The sequence below is a fragment of the Desmodus rotundus genome, chromosome 1 (genome assembly GCF_022682495.2).
Source record: "Desmodus rotundus isolate HL8 chromosome 1, HLdesRot8A.1, whole genome shotgun sequence".
In the NCBI taxonomy this organism is placed as follows: Eukaryota; Metazoa; Chordata; class Mammalia; order Chiroptera; family Phyllostomidae; genus Desmodus; species Desmodus rotundus.
Window position 1 is genome coordinate 90,042,030 of NC_071387.1, and position 22,132 is coordinate 90,064,161.

The following is a 22,132-nucleotide window of genomic DNA, read 5'->3' on the forward strand; positions in this document are numbered from 1 at the left end:
TACTACCTGGACATTTTCTACCTTGGGCAATTGGCTTAACTTCTCTTCACCTCAGTTTCCCTATTTGTAAGATCATATGGGTAACAATAGCATCTATTCCATAAAGTGGCTGCAAAGATTATGTAGTCAGTATACCAGAAGAGGCTGGAATACCACGTGATGTAGAGTGTGAGCTCAGTGAGTATAAGCTGTCCTTGAGTTGTTGAGCAAAGTGTGGGATTCATCCCAGGACTTTGTTGTTAGTTGTTGAGGCTGCTAACACATCCCTCATCCTGGGATCAGAGATAATGCTATTTTATTCCAGTCTTGGGCTGCACAGAAGGAATTGTCCCCACATAAGGAGGGACAAAGGAGGGAGTTAAGCAAACAGAGTCTGAAGCCAGATGCCCTTGGTTTAATCCCCAGCTCTGTCTCTTGTATGTGGTATATGGAAACATGTGTCTACTTTATGCCCTAGCTGCTCCTGGGGTGGGAAATGCACCTTTTTCTTGGGGTATTAGTCTGTTTGTGCTGGGCCCAGAGAAAAGGCTCCAGGGTCTGAGCTCTAAACATTTTGGGTCCCATATTCTTGGTTCTCTTCAGATCGTAAAAATCTTTTGTCTTTTAAACATTTTGGGTCCTGCTCTTTTAGTTCACATTCATAGCTACTTCCCGGGAAGCAAACTGGCTCATGAAGATTGGACTGGGACCAATTCCAATATGACAACAACAAACATTTATTAAGTGCTTACTCTGTGCCAGGTTCTGTTCTAAGTGAGTTAATCATTTTTTAAAATCTTTAAATACAATGAAGTTTATTTGTTGTTGTTCAAGTACAGTTGTCTCCATTTTCCCTCCCTACTCCCCCCCAACCCACCCATTCCCACCTCCCACCCTTGATCCTATCCCCCTTTGGCTTCATCCATGTGTCCTTCATACATATGCCTTGACGACCCTTCCCCTTCTTCCCCCCAAATATGGAATGCTTCACAAATTTGCATGTTATCCTTGCACAGGGCCTATGCTAATCTTTTCTGCACCATTCCAATGTTATGTGTTTTGCCAAAGCGGGCACAGTGAGTTCATCATTTAATCTTGCCAACAGCCCTATGAGGTCAATAGAGTTATTTTCCAGGTCATTCATGTGAGGCACTGAGTATGTAAGGGAATTGCCAAGAACACATAAAAGGGATACAGGTGGGACTGAACCCTGGGCATCGGACTTCGGACCCTACTTGCTTAACTCCCATGCTAACTACCTCCATCGTGGTACTGTGACCATTGTCCAACCCAATCTCACTTTCTGACTCCAGGCCAAGGCTAGCCCATTCATCTTGTCCCTTCTAGCCTTGTGGTGACTTCAGTTTGAAGGCTTGGCAGCCCTTCTCTGTTTTGACTGGGGCCATCTGAGTGAATTTGATATTAGGGAGCTGAGGGAGACTGTCTTGTTCTCTCCCAGACCTGAATGAAGTGGCTTGTCTCTTTCCTGGTATCCAGCTCTGCCTACAGTGGGGCAAGGTGACTTTACTAAGAAGCCAAGGGCTTGAAAGTCTTGCCTTCTTTGGGGACAGTAAGAGACTATCCATTTTATACAGAAAAATTAGGGAAACCACTCAACTGTCTTTTTGTAGAACCAAGGCATGTCCCTGTTTATATTGAAAACCATCTAGCATCTTTACTCCGAAGGAGGAGAAAAAAAGTATAATTTCTGATAGGATGCCAGCTGTAGTCATATTTGTCATAAAATATCAGACTCATATCCTGAACCATATCTTTATCTCAATTCAAAATTTCTGCCTGGAGATAAATGAGCATGGGGCTTTTGCTGTCAGATGCTTGTCACATGAGGTGATGAGAGTCATGGCTGCCTCCAGGTGCTGTAAGAGGGGTCAGGACTGAGTGAACTGGGGACCCCAGGGCCTACCTGAGAGGCAGTTCTTGCCCATTCTATTGTTACCACTGTGGGCTCATATCACCTGATGTTCAGATTTTTTTAAAAAAGAGATTCAAATATGGGTTTTTATGGAATTCCCCATATTTTTAAATGTTGAAGGCTAGTTCAAATTAAACACAAAACCAGCTGTTTGGCCAGCTGTGGTGCATGGGCCACTGCTTTTGGATATTTGTGCTGTTGTCTCAGACAGCAAAGTACTTCCCCCAGTGGAGCAGTTAACACTTATGTCCTGTTTTGATATTTAACTCTTTCTCGATAGAAGAAAGGAAGGCCTGGGAGAGCAGCAAGTGTCTTGCTCATAGGGTTGCCCCTGGTGTCCATCCTGATACCCAGCATGCAATGGGACTGGTAAGTGCCCATAAGGTGAAAGGCCACAGCAGAGCCTCACCCCCTGCTGGTCGGTCCTCACCCAGGTGCTGTCTTTCTACAATGTCAGCCAGATGGGTGTGCTGCTGCCTGGGGTCAGCACCCAGGCCTTCTATGGCATGGAGCGCAGGGACCTTGTGCAAGTCCTGAGAAGCACCGTCTCCTCGCACATATCTGATCTGTCGCCTGCCCAGCAGCAAGGTGTCCTGAGCAAGGTGAGGGGGAGATGTCTGATCTTCAGCCGTGTGGCTCACAGAATATTTGGTTTTGCGGCTTTGTGATTGGGCTGTAACTTTGAGATGTCGACCTAGGGCTGGGGTGAGCCCAGCCTTCGGTGGGGGGTGTTCTGAGCCTGGAGAATGCCTTCTTCAGGCATTCTGATGCCTGCCTTGCCTCCTTTCCAGAAAGAGCCTTTGGGGTCATGTCATATTTCTTCCAAGACCCCGGTGCTCTCCCTGGCAAATCAAATTGGGCAGACTTCTTAAATTAGGCTTCTTGATATAATAACATTTTAAGAGTTTTTTTCCAATCTTAAAATGAATTCTGAACTTCCTGGAGTGCTTCTGAAAGTCCCTTCTATTGTTCAAAGTCATGCCACATTCCTCTTTTCCATTTGGCAAAGGGTCTTTGGGGAATCCTATTCTCTCAGACTTGTCTTTTCCGATTACAAAGTCTGTTAAGAAACCAAACACAAGGGATTTGGCCCCAAATGTCAATGCCTTGCAGACAGTAATAGCACATATGGTTAAAATAAAGAGTCTAGGTTTGGAAATAAGACAGACTCTGCTTGAATATCACTTATCAACCAATTACTCATTAAGCCTCAGTTTTCTTGGCTATAAAATGGGGATAGTGATAGTTCCTACTTCCTCGGTTAGCTGAGCAGATCCGGTAAGTTTTATTGCCCAGGAAGCACTTGACATAGTGCCTGGCCTTTACCCAAAGCTCGGTGTACCATCTTACGAGGCTGTTAGTATGTTTTTTGTCACTTTTGGCAGATTATTGAATCAGGAGATGCCACCTCCAGTGTTGTGGAAATACAAGGAGCTTTCTTTAAGGAAGTGTCTCTCTTCGATTTAAGGAGGGAACCTGGATTCAACACCACTGTCCTAAAGGAAAAGGAGCTTCGGAGGAGTCAAGTATGACACTAAGGGTTCTGACACCAACTCTGAAGTGTGTATGAGGGGTTTCCCCGTGCCAACAGGGACTTCTCTGACACTAGTTGGGGAGGTCCTACAATTCAACTCAATTCTGACACTACCTACCAGGAGTAGCATCAGACCTCCAGGGTTAAGGGCTCAATCCTGAAAGACTCTCCCCACTTCAGATACCACTTGCAAGTCCAGGTTGTCACCTGTGCTTCTGACTGATTATAGATTGGAGGTTCCAGTGATGCCTTCCTTGGGTCTGATTAATTTGCTAGAGCAGCTCACAGAACTCAGAGAAACATTTTACTTATTAGAATACTGGTTTATTATGAAAGAATATAACTCAGGAATGGCTAGAAGGAAGAGATGCATAGACAAGATATGGGGAAAGGGTGTGGAGCTTCCATGTCCTTTCCGAGTGCCACTCTCCCCAAATTTTCCCATGTTCATCAACCTGCATGTTCTCAGAGCCCTGTTATTGGCTGTGGGTGATTAATTGAACTCCCAGGCTGCCCCCTCTCCCTGGAGATCAGAGGTTGGCCCTGAAAGTTCCCCCCTTCTAATACATAGTTGGCTTCACTGGCCCATCCTGGTCTATTCAGCCATTTCATCTGCTTTTGCTTCCTGGGATGTCATGTATTCAGGAACTACCAGGTAGGAATGGAAATAGGGGCTACAGAGGGTCCTCAACTGGGCAGCGGCTACATACAGCACAGGAAGTACCCAGAAGCTAGCTCCTCATTCACCTCCTAGAGCACAGGGAATGGCTGGGTGTGAGAGCATGGGTTCTATGAATGCTCTACCACCAGTTCAAATTCCAGCCCTGCCACTTAACAATTGTGTGGTCCTGGGCAAGTGACAGAACCTGGTAAGCCTCTATATTCCCATCTGTAAAATGGGATTGTGGTGTGCCTTCCCCATAGGGCTCCACAGTGCTGGGCACACCATGTGCTCTGCACAGTGACTGAGTGCTCCATCAACATTGGCCATCATTCTCATCCCTCAGGCCTTGTTCCTGTATGAGCTTCTGTCAAAGACCACCAGAAGGCCCGAGGAGCTCCTGAGGTAGAAGACTGTAACTCCACCTGGGAGCTGACAAGCTCTTTGGAGCCTGATTTCCCAGCAGGGAGAGTTGGTAGCCTATGTCAGATCAGCTCTGCCTTCTCTTTCTCTTCCTTTCTTGTCTTACCCAGCCCTTTCTTCTCCCAGCCTCTGGTCTTGTTTTCTAGTGCAGGGCAGCTGGTCAAAGGTGTGACATGCTCCCACATTGATGCCCTGAGTGCTGACTCCTTCCTGGCCCATTTCCAGTATTTCGAGAACAACCTTTCTCTGCTTTCACCATACCAGGTACCTTCCTGCTTCTCTCTCTCTTCCCACCCTAGTTGCTGACCATGCCTTGACTGGCATCTTAAGATATTCATGCCAGGATTATTCTGATCAAGTGATGCTGTGGGGCCAAATATTGAGCCAGGCTTTCTCCAGTTTGTTTTTTAAATGCTCCAAATACCCATGTATTCACAGCCAGAGTTTCCACAGCTCTGGTTATTCTGTACTCTCATTTGAACCTTCAAGTAAAATTGGAAGGTACAGCATTTTGCATGTTCAAAATTGTGTTCTCCTGAGAGTGAAGGCCAGTCCCTCATCCAACATTCTTATCCTTTCAAGGGGTGGCCAGGAATAGAAAACTGTGTTAAGAGTACTTTCTTTTTCACTTAAAACTTCTGTTTCTGGCCCTGGCTGGTGTGGCTCAGTAGATTGGGTACCCGCTTGCGAACTAAAGGGACACTGGTTCCATTCCCAGTCAGGGCACGTGCCAGGGTTGCTGGCCAGGTTCCCAGTGGGGGCCGTGTGAGAGGCAACCATGCATTGATGTTTCTCTCCCTCTCTTTCTCCCTCCCTTCCTCTCTCTCTAAAAATAAATAAGTAAAATCTTAAAAAAAACCCCAAAAAACCTAAACCTTCCTTTTCCAAATGGTTATGGAACTCTTTCACACTTTGGGAAGACCAGAGGCAGAGAGTCTTGAGTTGTTTATTTGCTATAAAGTTTCACTTTTGCTGGATGAGTAGGTTCTAAAGCTCTGCTGTTCAATGTGGTGCCTATAGCTCACGAAAACAAAAACAAAAGGACACAAGGAAACCTTGACTGAGGTCATGCTATTACAGGTATTTGAATATGTCCAAACTCATCCAATTGTACACATGAAGTGCATTGTAGTTCTGTGCATATCAATTATACCTCAATAAAACTGTTAAAAAGATACAGATTGCAGAGTCCCACTTGCAGACTTTCTCTTAGAGGAGGTCTGGGGTGATGCCCTATCGTTTACATTTCAACCAATTCCCTGGTGAGAACAATGGAACCATATGAAATGCCTTGACCAGGCAGGGAGGGAAGTCAGCAACTGATGCAGTGGATGGAGGAAGACCTACACATTTGAGGAGAAACAGTTGGCCCAACTGGGGAGCTCCTTACCTGGACTCTCCCCAGTTCTTAGAACCTTCAAATACAAGTTCATTAAAAACCTTGCCTTTTTTTGGTTTATATTTTTCCTGAAAGCACATAATTATTATATAAAAATAGAAAGAGAGTAAAATTTCCCCTAGAACAGAGCTTCTCAACAGGAGACCATTGGGCCCTATCTGGATACACACTTGGTTGTTACAGCTGGGGTAGATGCTACTGGCTTCCAGTGGGTAGAGGCCAGGGCTGCCACTTCATGTCCCAGAATGAAGATGACAGCCCCACAATAAAGGGTTACCCTGCCCCAAATGCCAATAGTGCTGAAGCCGAGACCACCTGCCCCAGGGGTAACTGCAGGGGATAGTTGGCTCTTGACTTTGAGAGTTTTTTGGTATATAAAACATATTTACATGTAACTTAAAAAGCACAAATGAACTCATACACTAATATACACTGTTCTCTTTAACTTTATATACAACACACATGTGTGTGTACACAAAATAGGGTATGGGCATCATTCCATATTAATATATATAAATCTACCATGTGGAAACAAAATAGCTATGTGGTATTCTGGATATATCATAATTTACTTAACCAATCCCTTACTGAGGGATGTTAAGGTAATAACTCACTTTATTGCAGTTATAAACAAAACTATGGTGAGCATTCTCGCACTTAAATTTTTGTGCTCATCTTTCTATTGCCTCAGATTCCTTATCCATAAACTGAGCACGACAGTGGTACCTACAGCACTGGTTGTTCTATTAAAGAAATAAACACGTGTAAAGTACCTCGAGCTGAGCCTGGCACCAGAAAGTACAATCTTGTTTGCTCTCATTATTATTTGAGTGAATGCCTAGAAATTTTATAATCTTTCAGGTTAATTGTTTGGCGTGGAAATACTGGGAAGTTTCCAGGTCCTTTATGCAGCCCTTCCTCTTGGCTGCCCTCCCGTAAGTGAACACCACCCTCCCCCAACCTCCTTTTCTGGCTCAGCAATAAGATTAGTAGGACTTACCAAGCCAAAGTGATTCTCTCCCCCTGAGTTTTTGTCCGGACCAGAGGCAGAGTAGAGGATGCCTTCCACAGTGAAGCCTTTGAGAACTGGAATTTAAGTTCTGAGCCCCACATAGATATTTCAGACCCTTGCGTTTTCTTGTTTAAAAACTAAAGCCAAAGCAACCCATCCCATTGAAGGAGTCCTGTTGGCCTGGCCTCACAGCTGTGCCCAAGCTCCAGGGGAATCAGGGCTGATATGAAATGTGGGGATTTTTCTTGGTATGTGTGGGCACTCAGGCCTGGAGGACAGCCCTGCTTTTAAAATATGGTCTGGACACTGTTTCCCTCTTCCTTCTCTTGCTGTTATTGTCTTCATTCATTCAAAAAAAATATTTATTGAGTGCTTAGTATGGACTGGTTCTTATACATAACTAAATTTTCCCCTTATAAGAACTTACAATCTCATGGGGGAAAATAGACAAGCATGAAGCCAATTATAATATCAACTTGATATTTGGTTGAAAGTGACAGAATCTTGGCTCAAACTGGCTTAGGCAATAAAAGACAATTTTGGGTTCAGGTAACTGGAAAGTCCAGGGGTGGATTTCAGGCATGGCTAGATACAGGGGCTAGAATAATGTCATCTGTCTCTTAGCCAAGCTCTCCTCTGTGGGCATCTCTGTCAGGCAGAATCTTTCCTTTTTTTTACATATATTTATTGATTATGCTATTACAGTTGTCCCATTCCCCCCACTTCACTCAACTCCATCCTGCCCACCCCCTCCCTCCCACATTCCCCCCCTATAGTTCATGTCCATGGGTCATACATATAAGTTCTTTGGCTTCTACATTTCCTACACTATTCTTACCCTCCCCCTGTCTATTTTCCACCTATCATCTATGCTACTTATTCTCTGTACCTTTCCCCCCTCTCTCCCCCTCCCATCCCCTACTGATAACCCTCCATGTGATCTCCATTTCTGTGGTTCTGTCCCTGTTCTAGTTGTTTGCTTAGTTTGCTTTTGTTTTTCTTTTAGGTGTGGTTGTTAATAACTGTGACCTTGCTGTCATTTTTACTGTTCATATTTCTAATCTTCTTTTTCTTTGGTAAGTCCCTTTAACATTTCATATAATAAGGGCTTGGTGATGATGAACTCCTTTAACTTGACCTTATCTGAGAAGCACTTTATCTGCCCTTCCATTCTAAATGATACCTTTGCTGGATACAGTAATCTTGGATGTAGGTCCTTGCCTTTCATGACTTGGAATACTTCTTGCCAGCCCCTTCTTGCCTGTAAGGTCTCTTTGGAGAAATCAGCTGACAGTCTTATGGGAACCCCTTTGAGGGTAACTGTGTCCTTTTCTCTTGCTGCTTCTAAGATTCTCTCCTTATCTTTAGTCTTGACTAATGTAATTATGTGCCTTGGTGTGTTTCTCCTTGGGTCCAGCTTCTTTGGGACTCTCTGAGCTTCCTGGACTTCCTGGAAGTCTATTTTCTTTGCCAGATTAGGGAAGTTATCTTTCATTATTTGTTCAAATAAGTTTTCAATTTTTTGTTCTTCCTCTTCTCCTTCTGGCACCCCTACACTTCGTATGTTGGAATGTTTCAAGATGTCCTTCAGGTTCCTAAGCCTCTCCTCATTTTTCTGAATTCTTGTTTCTTCATTCTTTTCTGGTTGGATGTTTGTTTCTTCCTTCTGGTCCACACTGTTGATTTGAGTCCCAGTTTCCTTTGCATCACTATTGGTTCCCTGTACATTTTCCTTTGTTTCTCTTAGCATAGGCTTCATTTTTTCATCTAGTTTTTGACCAAATTCAACCAATTCTGTGAGCATCCTAATTACCACTGTTTTGAACTGTGCATCTGATAGGTTGGCTATCTGTTCACTGCTTAGTTGAATTATTTCTGGAGCTTTGAAGTGTTCTGTCATTTGGGCCATTTTTTTTTTGTCTTGGTGCGTCTGTTACTTAAAGGGGTGGAGCCTTAGGTGTTCCCTGGGGCGGGGTATCGTCTGTGGCTGCGCTGTGATGCTGTGCGTGGGGGAGGGGCCGAGAGGGATCAATGGCTCTTGCTCCACTCTCCATTGGATATTAGTCACTCCCTCTGCTACCCACAATCAAATTGGGCCCCTCTGGTGCTGGTTCCTGAGTGGGTGGGCTTGTGCACGGTCTAGGCCCCTGTGGGTGTCTCCAACGACCTCTCCTGTGAGGCTGGGAGTTTCTCTTGCTGCCGCCCCAACCCCCATGGGTGTTTTCAGTCAGAGGTTTGAGGCTTTATTTCCCACGTGCTGGAGCCCTGGGTTGAGAGGTCTGCTTCGCTCCCCCGCAGTTCGTCCTGGTTTATCTGTGTTTGAATGTGGGGCTGCTGGGTGCTACCTGCCACTCTGCCTGCCCCGTTCTCCACCACTCTGAGTCCGGCCCTCTCGGTTTATCTGTGCGCGAATGTAGGGCTGCAGGGTCTGCTAGTGGTCAGACTGCCTCCCCGTTGGTCCCATACTCTGGCAGTCTCGGTCCCGCCACAGCAACGCCAGTCTTCTCCGCCCCGGCTGCCCATCTCTGCCCCTCCTACCGGTCTGGATGAATGTTTCTTTTTTATCTACTTGGTGTCAGACTTCCTTGCCATTAGATTTTCTGTCAGTTCTGGTTGTGCGAGGAGGTGCAGAGTGTCTACCTACGCCTCCATCTTGGTTCCACCTGAGATTCTTTCTCTATGGTGTGCCCTGGCAGATCCAAGGTCACATCTTCCTGGTTTCATATTCAGGCAAAAGAAAGACTTTCTTTTCCAATTCTTCTGTATAAGACTTGGATTGACTCTCATTGGCCTATGTTGGGCCAATTTGCTCTCCTCGACCCAATCACTGGGATTGGGAGGATGGGTAACATTGGAGCTAAGTGTGAAATGGGCTCTACCCCAAAGCACAATGACTTGATTCTCCAAGAAAACCAGGTGCTATATCATGAGAAGGGATAATGGATCCTGAGAACAGAGGAGGGAATATCTTCTTCAGTCTGTAGAGTCAGTTGAGACTAAACTAAAGCTTGAAGAATGAAGTGGGGTTAGAGAGATCAAGATGGACACTCCAGGCAGGGGCATATAGGATGTTCAGGCCAGCAGGGGATAAGGAAAGTGAAGTGCTCAGAAGAATTTAAGGCATGCATCTGCATAGCAGTTGTTAGAGAGGCCAGAGATGTAAGGGATGGTCAGATCAGGGAGGGGCTATATGATGTCCACAGTTGTTTCATCTGTGTCCTGGGCACAGCCCTCAGATTTAAGTTTTGGAAAGATCATCACCACTGCCTGTGTGACAGAACGCAGGGCCTCAGCTGGGAGGAGGGGGACAGTGGAAGCTTATTTCCATAATCTGGACCTGGCGTGGCTGTCTCCTTCCACTTACCCGAGTCTCAGCTCAATTAGCACTGCCTTAGTAGGGCCTGTCCTGGCTGTCCCCCCATCATTCTCTATGACATAGCCATTTTATTGACTTCCTTACATTTATCATGAGCTGAAATACCTGGTTATCCACTAGTTTCAGTGTTTCCTCTTCCCTCCCCCACTATTACAATGAAGCATCCTGAGAGCTGGGACCTCCTCCTCTGCTTTTGTTCATGGTTGTAGCTGGTCTCCAGCACAGTGCTGGCATGTAGTAGATGCTCTGTAGATATCTGCAGAGTGAATGAATGAACAAATGAAGATGTAAATAAGACAGTGTTACTGCGAATGGAGAGGCAAGGACAGATTTGAGTAGTAGTAAGGAGAGAGCAGTGACATTTGGGGGTCAAGGGAAAAAGGGTAGAAGAACATTTTGAATTTGGTTTTGAAACAGTCAAGTGGTGATGACACATGGATCTAGAGAAGTCTTTCTTAACCTTCATCTCATTATTGCCTCCCGAAGGAGAAAAATTTCATTTCTCCCTAATGAGAGAAATGATAAGGAATAATTTTGATGAGTAGGGTTGAGCTTCATGGGTCACAAATCACTGTAGTATTGATTATTTTCAATCCCTCTCTTCTTCCCCCCTGAACTAGTTTCTCCCCTGTTGAGGGGCGATATTGCATCTGTTAGGAATATACAGTAAAGAATTTAGGGGGCGGTCCTGGACTAGAGATGAAGGAATTGGGAATCATTTCTCTTGCTTTTCATGCTCTCCTTTTCACTTTTCTTTTTCACTTTCTATTTTATTCTCTTCCCTGTTTGTCCCTTCCTTCTACTTTTCCTTTTCTCCTCATCTCTCCTTACAAGGTCCATTAGTCAACGTGTGTTCATAGAGATACTGTTCTGTGATCAATGCTGCTGAGGCATAGAAGAAGAGCATGATGGGAAGTTTGGTTCCTGCCTGTAGGAGAGGAGCACGGTGGGTGAGAGGCTTGCTACCTGCTCACAAGAGCTACAACATCACTGAGAGAACAAACATTTAGAGAACAGCCCTGTGATAAGTTCTTGGGCATCAGACCCTGACTTCAGGGGCAATCCAGGGCAGCCATTGTCTTCCTTCCCTTGGCCTCCCCATCTCTCTCTAGGGCTCGCTACCTGGCTTCTGTCCCAGCCTCCCGATGTGTGCCCTTTCTGATCAGCCTGGGGAAGATTCAACTGGATTCCTTGGTTTTGGATTCCCACAAAAAGAGTGTGGTCCTCAGGAAAGTGCAGCAATGCCTGGTAAGGAAACTTTCTGGGTGACACGTCAGTGACTTTGTATCTGTGGTCCTCCTGGGAGCCCTCAGGGGTTCTGGGGGGTATCTCAAGCCTGCTGTTGGTCTCAGAGCTGGCTCTGAGCCACTAGGTGGGGCAGTCTTGATTCTGGAGACTGCCGTTCTGGGGCCTGAATGAGGGGAGACTGCTCTGGGGGACTGGAAAGAATGCAGCACACAGAGTGTGGGGTCTAGACATGCCTGTGTGCTGGTGATCAGTTATGTGGCTGTGGGGAAGTACTTCCCCTTCCAGAGCCTCAGTCTGTAAGATGGGTATAAGAGAACTTCCCTTATGGAATTATCAAGGGCATGAAATAAGCAAGGAATTACTTAATACCAAGGCCTATAGGGAAGACCATCCTAGCCACTAGCTGGCAGTTTCTTTATCTCAAAGAGGGGTAGTATTAATCCATAGCTCTTACAGTTACTTTGAAGATGAATGATGGATCAAGGCCCATAAACACTTGGAACTGTGCCAAGATCATTAGTAAGCACTCAGTAAATTCTAGCTCCTTTTCTTAAAAAAATCTTCGAAGACTTTCAAGGGCCATACAGACTTTGAGGTGCTGTTTTTGTTATTTATGCACTGTTATTATAATGGTCGTTGAATTCTGGGATCTACTCAAAGCAGCGACTACTATGACAGCCCTCACTTACCTAGCGTTCACCGTCTGCTGAGTTTTGTCCACACTCACTCCCTGTTGGGTCTTCCCAGATGTAAAATCAGGTCTTTCTGGGGTAAAATCAGGCCCTGTGCTATCTTTACCAGTCCACGGCAGGGCAGATGATACACATCCCAGAATTTTTATGAGGTTTGGGGTTGGGACATGTTTATAAGGGATCACAATCTTGAGTCCTGCTGGGTATTCTTATCAGCTCCACTTATCACTTCCAGAACAACTCCATTGCCGATGAGTACACCGTAGACATCATGGGGAACCTGCTCTGCCACTTGCCGGCGGCTGTCATCCACCACGGAGTATCCCCCAGGGCCTGGGCCACTGCCCTGCACGGCCTCAGACACTGTGCAGACCTCAGCCCCGAGCAGAAGGCTGCGGTGAGGCTCAGGCTGCTGGAGCAACACGGGTAAGGAGGGCTAGGGCTCAGCCCCAGGGGTGGGGGATACTGGCAAAGAGGAGCCCAGCCCTGGCTCTCGTGCTCTCAAAACTGAGAGTCTGTAGCTCAGGATGATTTGATCCTTACATCTACTCTGGAAATGTGACCTTTTTTCTTTTGGTCTCAGATTCCCTGCAAAGTGAGAACAGGGGTAGCTGCTCTTCAGGCCTCACATGGTTGTCCCCAAACATCTTGGCATGTAGAAAGGGAAGTAGTTTTGGAAAGATAGCACTTTGCAAATGCAAGGAGGTGGTAGTATTATTGTTGTTATGGAACAATAATAATGACAATGATTGAAGCACTGGCAGCTCTGGGCAAGTGAGGTGCTCCCTGGGGGAAATAAAACCGTTCTTTCCCATGTAGAATTTTATGCAGTTTGGTCAGAGAGTTGAGAAGGCCCCAACCATGAGTCACCGGTTAGACAACAAATGTTTTTGGAGATATTGCTGTATCCCAGGCACTGTACTATTTATTATATGGTTTTAAGAGCATGGAGCTGGGAGCCCAGACTCCTTGAGTTAAAATTTTGTTTCTGTCATCTACTCTCCGTAACCTGGGAAAAGTTACTTAATATTATTGTACTTTATTTTTGCAACTGTAGAATGGGAACAGTAACAGTCCCCATAGGATTGTTGTGACAATTAACTGAGTTAATGCACACAATGGACTTACAACAGTACCCAGAACATAGTCCTGAGTATGTGACAACAGTTCTGCTGCTAGAGCACCAAGATGCAGTGGTTAGTGAGACAGGCGTGGCTCTTGTCCTCACAGAGCTTATGGTCTAATGGCATAACATTTTTAATCAAAGAGATAAGGGGGGAGCTTTTTGGCCAGGGGTGGTTTGGCCACAGTCCTAAGAGAGGGGTTATCATTGCTTACTGGGCAGACAGACCTCTTTTAGAGATGTCACCAAATTTGGTGTGAGACACTTTACTGTAGACCTTTGTGGTCTCTATAAGAGCAACAGTAGATTCTGTATTAGTACTGTGAGTATCATGCCAAGTTGAAGAGGAAATTTTGTGTTGTTATAAGAGAGAAGACTCTTAGGGTATTTTAAAGAAGCAGATCATTACTGTTCTAATGAGGAAGGGGAGGAAAGATATGGTGTGATGTAAATGACAGAAATTTAACAATTCAATTCAAGCTATAAAATGGGATTTATTGAGTTTAGAAATTGAATGTAATGGAAAACTCCAGGGTGGACTGGAGGCATTGTTGGATCCAGGAGCTCAAATGATGTCATCAGGAATTTTCCTCCCATCCCTCAGCTCTGTGTTCTTAGGTGTGGCTTTATTATCTTCACTGATGATAGGAATGGCTTCCAGTATTCTTTTTGCTTCTTAGAATACCACAAGAAAGAGAGAGAGCTTCTCTAGTAGTTCCATCAAAATTCCTAGGAATGGTTCTCATTGGTCAGTCTGTGTCACATGCACATTGCATTGGCCAGGAAAGTTGGTCCATGTGATTGACAGTGTCTCCACATATGAAGAAAGTCCATTTATGAAAGAAAGGGATGCCAGGAGACAAGGACAACTGCATGGTTTTAATTAGTTGCTTATTATCTCTTCTTAGTCTCCCCCATAACTGGACAGCTGAGATGACAAAGGACTTGGGACCCTTTCTGGTACTTTTCTCAGGAGATGAATTAAGCTCTGTTGCTACAAAGGTATCTCTATGTTCTATCGTTAAAGTGTAGTCCATTATGCTCCACAGGGTTTGCTGACAGCTTGCTTTTCTGGAACCTTCCTCCCTGCCCCAAAGGGCTCTGATGTTTCCAGCTCCACTCCAGGGTGTCCATGGTTTAGGAAAGGAGAGTGAGCAGCAGCAAACTGAACTCTGACCTTTTCACGTGGCAGCTTGCAGAGGTGTACTGCCTGCAAGCTATGATTCAGCCACCACTCTGCTCTTTCTACACATGTGTTTGTTCCAAGTTTTACATATGCCAGTGCCATGTGCATACACATGACCAGCCTGTGTAAGTGACCTATACTTACATTACTGAGCATTTGTTGAATTAGTATTGAGGTTGAGTATCATTTTATATGATTCTTTGTAGAGATCAGGTTAGTTGGGTTAGGGATTAAATATATATGAGAAGCTGCTATGAAGGAAAAAAAAAAAAACCCCGAGGCATTTGACTTCCATCTGTGTTTAATGTGCTTTAACTATTATTTGCTCCTCCTCATTTATCTTCTCTCCACCCAACAGTTTCCTGATATCCTTCAACAAACAGCTTCTGAGATGGCTGGGATCTTGCCCCCCAGAGATTTCCTTTGGGCTGTCTTTGTGTCTGTTCGGGACAGAAGTGAGAGAAGCTCCGGCACAGCCCCCAGCCCTGGTGAGCGCTTCTGGGCACCTGAGCCCATACCATGGTGGCAGTGTTGGGCTGCATTGCTGGCACCCAGAGGCCTCCTTGTCTAGGGGACTGGATGAAGTGTTTGCAAAGGAATAGGCAAAACCCCACAGGCCAATGAACTACACCTTTGTAAAGTGATTTGGAAGCATCTCCTGCATGCCTTACCCAGACTGGTGGTTTAATGGTGGACATGTGCAACAAGCATTTCAAAATGATTGACGTAATGGGACCAAAATGGCTGAGTGGCTATGTTTGTGGTGCTGGGGCCAGGCTGGCTGGCTTTGAACCCTGGGTCGCTGCTTCCTGGCTGTGTGATTGGGTAAGCTTTTTAACCTGTCTGTACCTCAGCATTTGTCCTCTGTAAAACAAGGACAATAAAGTCTGTGCAAGATTAGGTTACTGTGAAGATTAATGGGTTTAAAACTCTAACATGTTCCCAATAGTGCCTGGTGTGTAGGAAATGCTTGGTAAGTGGTAGGCATTTTTATTATTATTGTATACTTAATCAGTGCAGACTTGTGCCAAGCAGGAAGAGATAAAGTTAATCAGACCTGATAATAATTGTAATAATCACACAATTATTATTTTGTATAATAAAGTTGAATAGTTGACAGACAGTGCTTCCTTTCTTTCCTGCAACTAATAATCATTGAGTAGGGATGTGTGAACAAAAGTAAAAATCTCTGCCCTCACAGAGCTTCCTTTCAAATGGCTGGGGTGTGGAAGTAGCCAGACAATAAATTACACAGTACTATTGTAACAGAACACGGGTCAGCTGGGACTCCAGCCTGGGCACTCAGAACCTTACCAGAGTCCACGTTGTCCTGGCTGAGTCACCAAAAACTGTAACCAAATGCAGGTCCAGCTGCCTGCTTCTTTTGAAAGCCAATACTTGAGAGACAGGTGCTGATATAAAGGAAAGTGGTTTATTTGCAGATGCCGGTCATCTGGAGGATGAGGGACTCATGTTGCAAAGGCCATCTCCACCTCTCAGTGCAGGCAGAGGTTTTTATAAGGAGGGAGAGGAGAGCAGAACAAAGAGATCAACGGAGGGGGTTGCAAATTTCTCTGTGTGCAGACAAGCACAGTCCATTCCCATACAGCAAGTGACGGTCCGGTGTGTGTCATCCTGGTTAAGTCATCCTGGGCTCACGTCATCCTGGCTCCACAGTTGAAGGTCAGCAAATCTCCTGGAGCTGGGATGCCTGAAGGTCCAGGTCTGTATCTTTTGACGTTAGTTCCTAAGATTCTTATACAAACATGCTGTTTATCTACTTATTAGTCAGGGTCAGCATTTACATAAACAATGTCAAAAGAATGGTAGGGGTGGGTTACAATTTCCCGCAATTACAATTCCCCACTGTTACAGTATGTTGTGTGATGATAAGTGCTAAGAAGGAAAATAAACAAGGGAAGAGGTCAAAGAGTATGGGTGGGGGACTGTAACTTAAAAAGGGACATTTCAGTGAGAACTTGACATTTGAGTAAAGGCCAGAGGGAATGTGGGAGAGGGCCTGTGGGTATTTGGAGTTTTAGAGTTTTCCAGGCAGAAGGAAGCATGACAAGAGTGGGAGATGGATGGGAAATGAGAGGCCAGTATGCTGAAGTGGAGTGAGACACAAGGCCAGCCATGTAGGGCCTTGTAAAGAAACCCTAAGGACTTTGGCTTTTACCCTGGGTAGTGGTTTCAGGGGGGTATCGAACAAAGAAATGTTATGATCTGATTTATGTTTGTCTTGGGTGATCATTACTCCATGCATCATATCACCTTCACCTCTGTCCTGTGAGGTGGGCACTATGACCTCTCCCATTTTATTGACCAAGGAAATTGAAGTTTAGAGAGATGAAGAGACTTGGCCAAAGTCACAGAGTTAATAAGTGGCAGCTCTTGGATTTGTCCCCAAATATGGTGGAATCGACCACTGTCTACAGCCCCACAGTCCAGTTGTCACATTGCAACACTTCTTGTCTTTCCACACTCAGGAGAGGACACTGTTGTCAATGAGTGGCCAGAGTTGCCATTAGTGGTTCTGGGTATTAATTACCGCCATGCTTATAGTAATTGATGGATTAGCAGAATTACTATTTGGTTTCATTTTAGTTAATTTGTGTGTGTGTTTGATTCATTCAACAAATATTTGCTGAACATCTGCTCTGTGCCAGGCCTGGGAACACAGCAGTGATAGGACCAAGTTCCTGTTGCACTGTTTAACCATTCTGTTCCTCTAGTTCTGTCCTGTCACCGGATCCTGCTTTCACTGGCAAGTGGGGAGGGGGGTGTCTAGGAGGGATGGGTCTTCTGTCCCCTCCAAGTGGGTTATGATAATGATGTTTGAGGAATTTACACAGTGCTCTTGACCTGATCCAGTTTTATTTCTTGATTGGAGTCCAGTTAATTTTCATTGAAGATGCAATGAGAAGGGGGTGGCCACAGAGCTTGGGAAGTACTCTGGGAAAGGGTGGTGCTGGTGACTCTCAGCACCAGGCAGGTAGGGAGGGTCCAGGGTTGCTCTTAAAACAAGGAGCCTTGGGTTTTCTACCTGGTTGGGCACATCTGGGCCAGCAAAGACAATATGTCATTTCTGTGTTGAGGATGGGTGGCTGGTTCGACCAGGTGAGTTTCAAATTATTCAAAGACCAAAATGGATGGTTACTCCTATTACAAAAGAAGCAACAGGTGAATTTCTCCTCTCTCCTGTGATGGGAGGCTATAATCATTCCATGATTTTTATGGAGGGCAAATCATCCTCCCTTTCCACTCTTAGGAATGATCCTTCCTCATAATTCTGGAACCCTTAATTCTGGGTTTCAAACTCAAATATATGGGGTGGTGGCAACAGGGGGCATAAATAATAAAAAAGTATGTATTAAGTATTTACTGTTTGGTAACACATTTAGTCTTCACAAACATTTTCTCCTCATTTTATAGTTGAAGAAAAGGAGGTAAAGAAGGGTTAAATAGCTTTGGATTTGAATTTACAGCCAGAACTCTTCACCACCAGCTCCTGTTGCCCTCAAGGCAACTTGAAGTCTAGCTGTAATGTTGCAAAGCTCCTGCTCTGGGCATGTGGCTGTGCAAAACATTGGCATTTACACAATTTTGCTACCAGGTGATTAGCAAGAAATGGCAGAAGTGGTATTCAAACTGATCTCTGAGTTCCTGCTGTCAGTTTCTACACTGTATTTCCTCTTATGGATAAACCTGACTGGAAAAGAATATTATGTATTTCAGTAGAGAAACATACTAACATTTCCTGAAATTCTCTTTCTCTGTTTCTTCCCTGCATCTCCCTATTTTCAGGTTGCCGTGGAGTCGAGGTTCCCTCTTCTGATGATGTCTTCAGGTTGGGTGAAGCCAATGCCTGCTGGGCCCCCCAGGACCTACTCTGCATGGAAGAAGACACATTCATCAGGAATGTGGACCTTCTGGGGGCTGTCAGGGGTTTCAGCCATCATCAGCTCATGGCTCTAAAGGAGAAGGCAGTGCAGGTAAAGCCCAGCTGCAGGAAGAAGCATTTAAAAGAGGGAAAACCCAACACAACACCCCCAGCACTTCTGTGACAGAGCGCTGCTCCTCAAGGAGTTCTCACTGTGTTTTCTTGTGGAAATTTCACTGCATAAAGTTTCCAATTCCTGCCTCTTAGGGCTGCTGTGAAGTGGAGTGAGGTGTGTATTGGCATTTAATGGGTGCTCAGTCAGTCAGATTCTGTGGATGTTCCAGGGTCTCTGGCAGAGATGTTTTTAGGAATTGTGCCTTTTCTTTCTCCACCTGGATAACCCAACTGTTGCATGAAGCCTCTTTTGCACAGAATCATTGCAAATCCATCTGGAAATGTAGAAGAAAGGAGTAAAACAGAGGACCAGAAGAAGTTTGCCAATTTTTTAAAGATCCCTTTGAGTGTCTTGTTTCCGCTATTATGATAGTTGTGGAATGTATAGTTACCCTGCTGGGTTAAGACATTAAATCCCATAAAATTATATTTATAACTATTTTAATAAGTAATTTAAAAAGTTAGGAAATAATAAAGATCAATCATAATCTTTCACCCAGGGATAAGCACTATTAATATTTTGGTATATTCACCTGAAGCTTACTAGATTTCTGTGTATATGTGTAAAATATACAATATTTATATATTTCATACATGTATTTAATGTATACTAACATATATATTTACCAAAAAATAGTAACACACTCACCTGCTATTCAATAACTTCTTCCCATACCCAACATTATACAATACATATTTATCATATCAGAAATATAAATCTACATCAGTATTTAAAATAGCTATATAATATTTTATTTTATGACTGGTTCTTATTTATTTAGCTAATTGGTAGGCTTTTAGATTGTTTATATTTTTTAATGCCTCAAGGCTCATATTTGTACATATTTCTTTGGGCACTTGTCTTGTTATTTACTTAGGTTAAATTCCCAGAAGTGGAATTTCTAGGTCAAAGAGTCTAAATATTTTAAAAGGTTTCATTTCATACAGCCAAATTTCCCTCTAAAGAGCCTGTACCAATTTATATTCTCAATATCAGCAAATGGGTGTATCCTTTATTCCATATCTTTCCAGCACCATAAATAGTCATTTCCTTTACTCCCTATCTGTATCATCAGCCAACATGGTATTCTTTGATTGTTGTTAATGTACATTTTAATATTATGACTGTGACTGAATTTCCCCACGTATGTTTATTTCTTCTTTCGTGAATTTTCTGTTTATGTCTTATTGTCTATTTTTAAAAACAAATATAGTCATCTTTTTCTAATTGACTTACAAGGAACTTTATATATTAAAGAGATTTACTCTATGTCTTTTTAAAATACTTTCAGTGACGGTCAGTCTACTCTGGCTTTTTTTCCATCTGAAGGTCTGGGACATGCCCTCTTACTGGAGAGAACACCATATCATCTCGCTCGGCCGTATTGCTCTGGCTCTTAGTGAGAGTGAGCTGGAGCAGCTGGACCTCAGTTCCATCGACACTGTGGCTTTTCTAAGCCAGCAGTCAGAATGGACCTCAGGACAGGTAGGTGGATGCCGCTGGATCTTTTCAATGTTCCATCATCACTGTCATTTTTAAGTTTGTTTCTGTTTAGTAATTTTTCTCCTAATTGTGGGTCATATTTTCTTATTTGCAAGCCTAATAATGTTGACTGGCTGATGGGCATTGTGAACTTTATATATGGGCATTTTTGAGAGCTTGATTTAATTATACTCCTTTGAAGAGTATTGGGCTTTGTTCTGGCATACATTTAAATTACCTTCAGATCGGTTTGATTTGGGGGGCTTCCTTTTGAGATTGATTAGGGAGAGTGTAGAGTGACTTATTCTGTGGTTAGTTTATCCCAATGACTGAGACATGGTCCTTCTGAGAATACTACCTGATAATGCTCTGTGTGTTTCAAGACCTCTCCTCTGGCTGGTGAGAATGTGAACTCTTTCTAGCTCCATATGAGCTCTGGGGATTGTCTACCCTACTGCGTTCTGATGCCTTGTTCTGATATTTACATGTAGTTTTACTTCTGGCCTGTGTAGATCAGTTCTCGGTCAGACTCAAGGAAACCTCCCTGCATATTTCTGGAGTGAGCTCTGTCTGTGTGCTTTTTTCCTCTCCAGTACTTCCCTGCAAATTATAGGTTCCATGACCTCTCTGAAGTTGGACCTCTGAATCCTCAACTTCACTGGACCACTAGGATTGTTTGGGCTCCCTTTCCCACTCCATGGCCTAGAAACTGCCTCTGGGCATTGAGCAAGGGCAATTTTAGGGTTCACCTTAATTTGCTTTCCTTTTTTCAGGTACATAGTTCTTTTTGTTGTGCAATGTCTGAATACTGCTATTTTATGTAATTTGTTCAGTTTTCTTTTCTTTTTTTTTTTTTTTTTGTGGGAGGGCAATTCATCCTTCATGTGCTAAAGAAATTCTCTTCAGAATTTGTTCCAATTGGGAGGGAAGTTCATCCATTACATTGCTAGAAAGGGGGATCTTAGCTGCCCTGTGTTATCTGCATTCTCAGGCAGCCCTCCCTCAGTGGTTTTTAGCACTAGGCTTACATATGTGTTAGTTAGAAATCCCACAGAAAAGTGCCTCTTTCTCATTAATATTTGGGAAAGTCCCAGCGTTGACTGCAATCACGTAATTGCCTCTCCTGAACAGTTACTCTGGGGTAGAATATGTTGGTTGGTCAGGGAGTGGAGTCCATCTTACCATATGTATATGAACTACGAGTGTGGGAAGTGGTGTGCGGTATGCTGCATAAAGATCCCAAAGGTGTCCACGTCCTACTCCCTAGAACCTGTTATTTTATGTGGCAAGAGGGATTTTGCAGATATGATTAATTTAAGGACTTTGAGATGGGGAGTTATACTAGATTATCCAGTGAGCCCAATGTAAGCATACGGGCTCCTTTAAAAGGAGGCAGGGGGCCACAGAAACAGAGATGATCTGACAATGGAAACAGAGGGACACACAGAGAGATTTGAAGGTTCTGTGCTGCTGGTTTGAGGATGGCTATGAGCCAAAGAGTGCAGACAGCCTTTAGAAGCTAGTGAAAACAAGGAAACGAATTATCTCTAGAGCTTCCAGGAAGAACACACCCTGCTGACCCATTTTAGGACTTAATGACCTCCAGAACTATAAGAGAATATAATTTGTTGTGTTAACCCACTGAATGTGTGCTACTGAGTTGGCCAAAAAGTCTGTATGGTTTTTTCCATAAAATAAAAGACTTTTTTCATTTTTACCAATAACTTTATCAATTTGAATATTTTGATTATGTCAGCTATTACCTGCATGGTATAATGTTGATTGTTTTCAATATCTCAATTTCATTGCTATCAACTTCAACTGGTCTACCCGACTGTGGAGCATCATCCAGCGAGAAATCTCCATCACAAAACCTCACAAAATGCCTTTGACACGTTCAATCAGCCACAGCACCTTCTCTATACACTGCACAAACCTTTTTTCTGTGTTTCAGTTTCATTTTTACCTTTCTTGAAATAATGAAGCATAATAATGCCAAAAATGTTGCTTATTTTCTTTCATCTTT

The 22,132-nt window shown here is 43.9% G+C and overlaps 1 protein-coding gene and 1 non-coding gene across 2 annotated transcripts in view; one reads left to right on the forward strand and one right to left on the reverse strand.

Moving 5' to 3' along the window:
* The window catches only part of OTOA (otoancorin), a 77,576-nt gene that overhangs the window by 33,351 nt on the left and 22,093 nt on the right, over positions 1-22,132 (forward strand). The window contains exons 13-23 of the mRNA XM_045195454.2: positions 2,347-2,514; positions 3,298-3,438; positions 4,454-4,512; positions 4,677-4,794; positions 6,791-6,864; positions 11,430-11,565; positions 12,493-12,683; positions 14,289-14,382; positions 14,925-15,054; positions 18,374-18,561; positions 19,954-20,109. Of these exons, the coding sequence (XP_045051389.2) occupies positions 2,347-2,514; positions 3,298-3,438; positions 4,454-4,512; positions 4,677-4,794; positions 6,791-6,864; positions 11,430-11,565; positions 12,493-12,683; positions 14,289-14,382; positions 14,925-15,054; positions 18,374-18,561; positions 19,954-20,109 (1,455 nt within the window). The remainder of the gene's footprint in view (positions 1-2,346; positions 2,515-3,297; positions 3,439-4,453; positions 4,513-4,676; positions 4,795-6,790; positions 6,865-11,429; positions 11,566-12,492; positions 12,684-14,288; positions 14,383-14,924; positions 15,055-18,373; positions 18,562-19,953; positions 20,110-22,132) is intronic.
* LOC112304908 (U6 spliceosomal RNA) lies at positions 951-1,054 on the reverse strand. Its single transcript, XR_002974790.1, has one exon. It is a non-coding gene; the product is annotated as a U6 spliceosomal RNA (small nuclear RNA).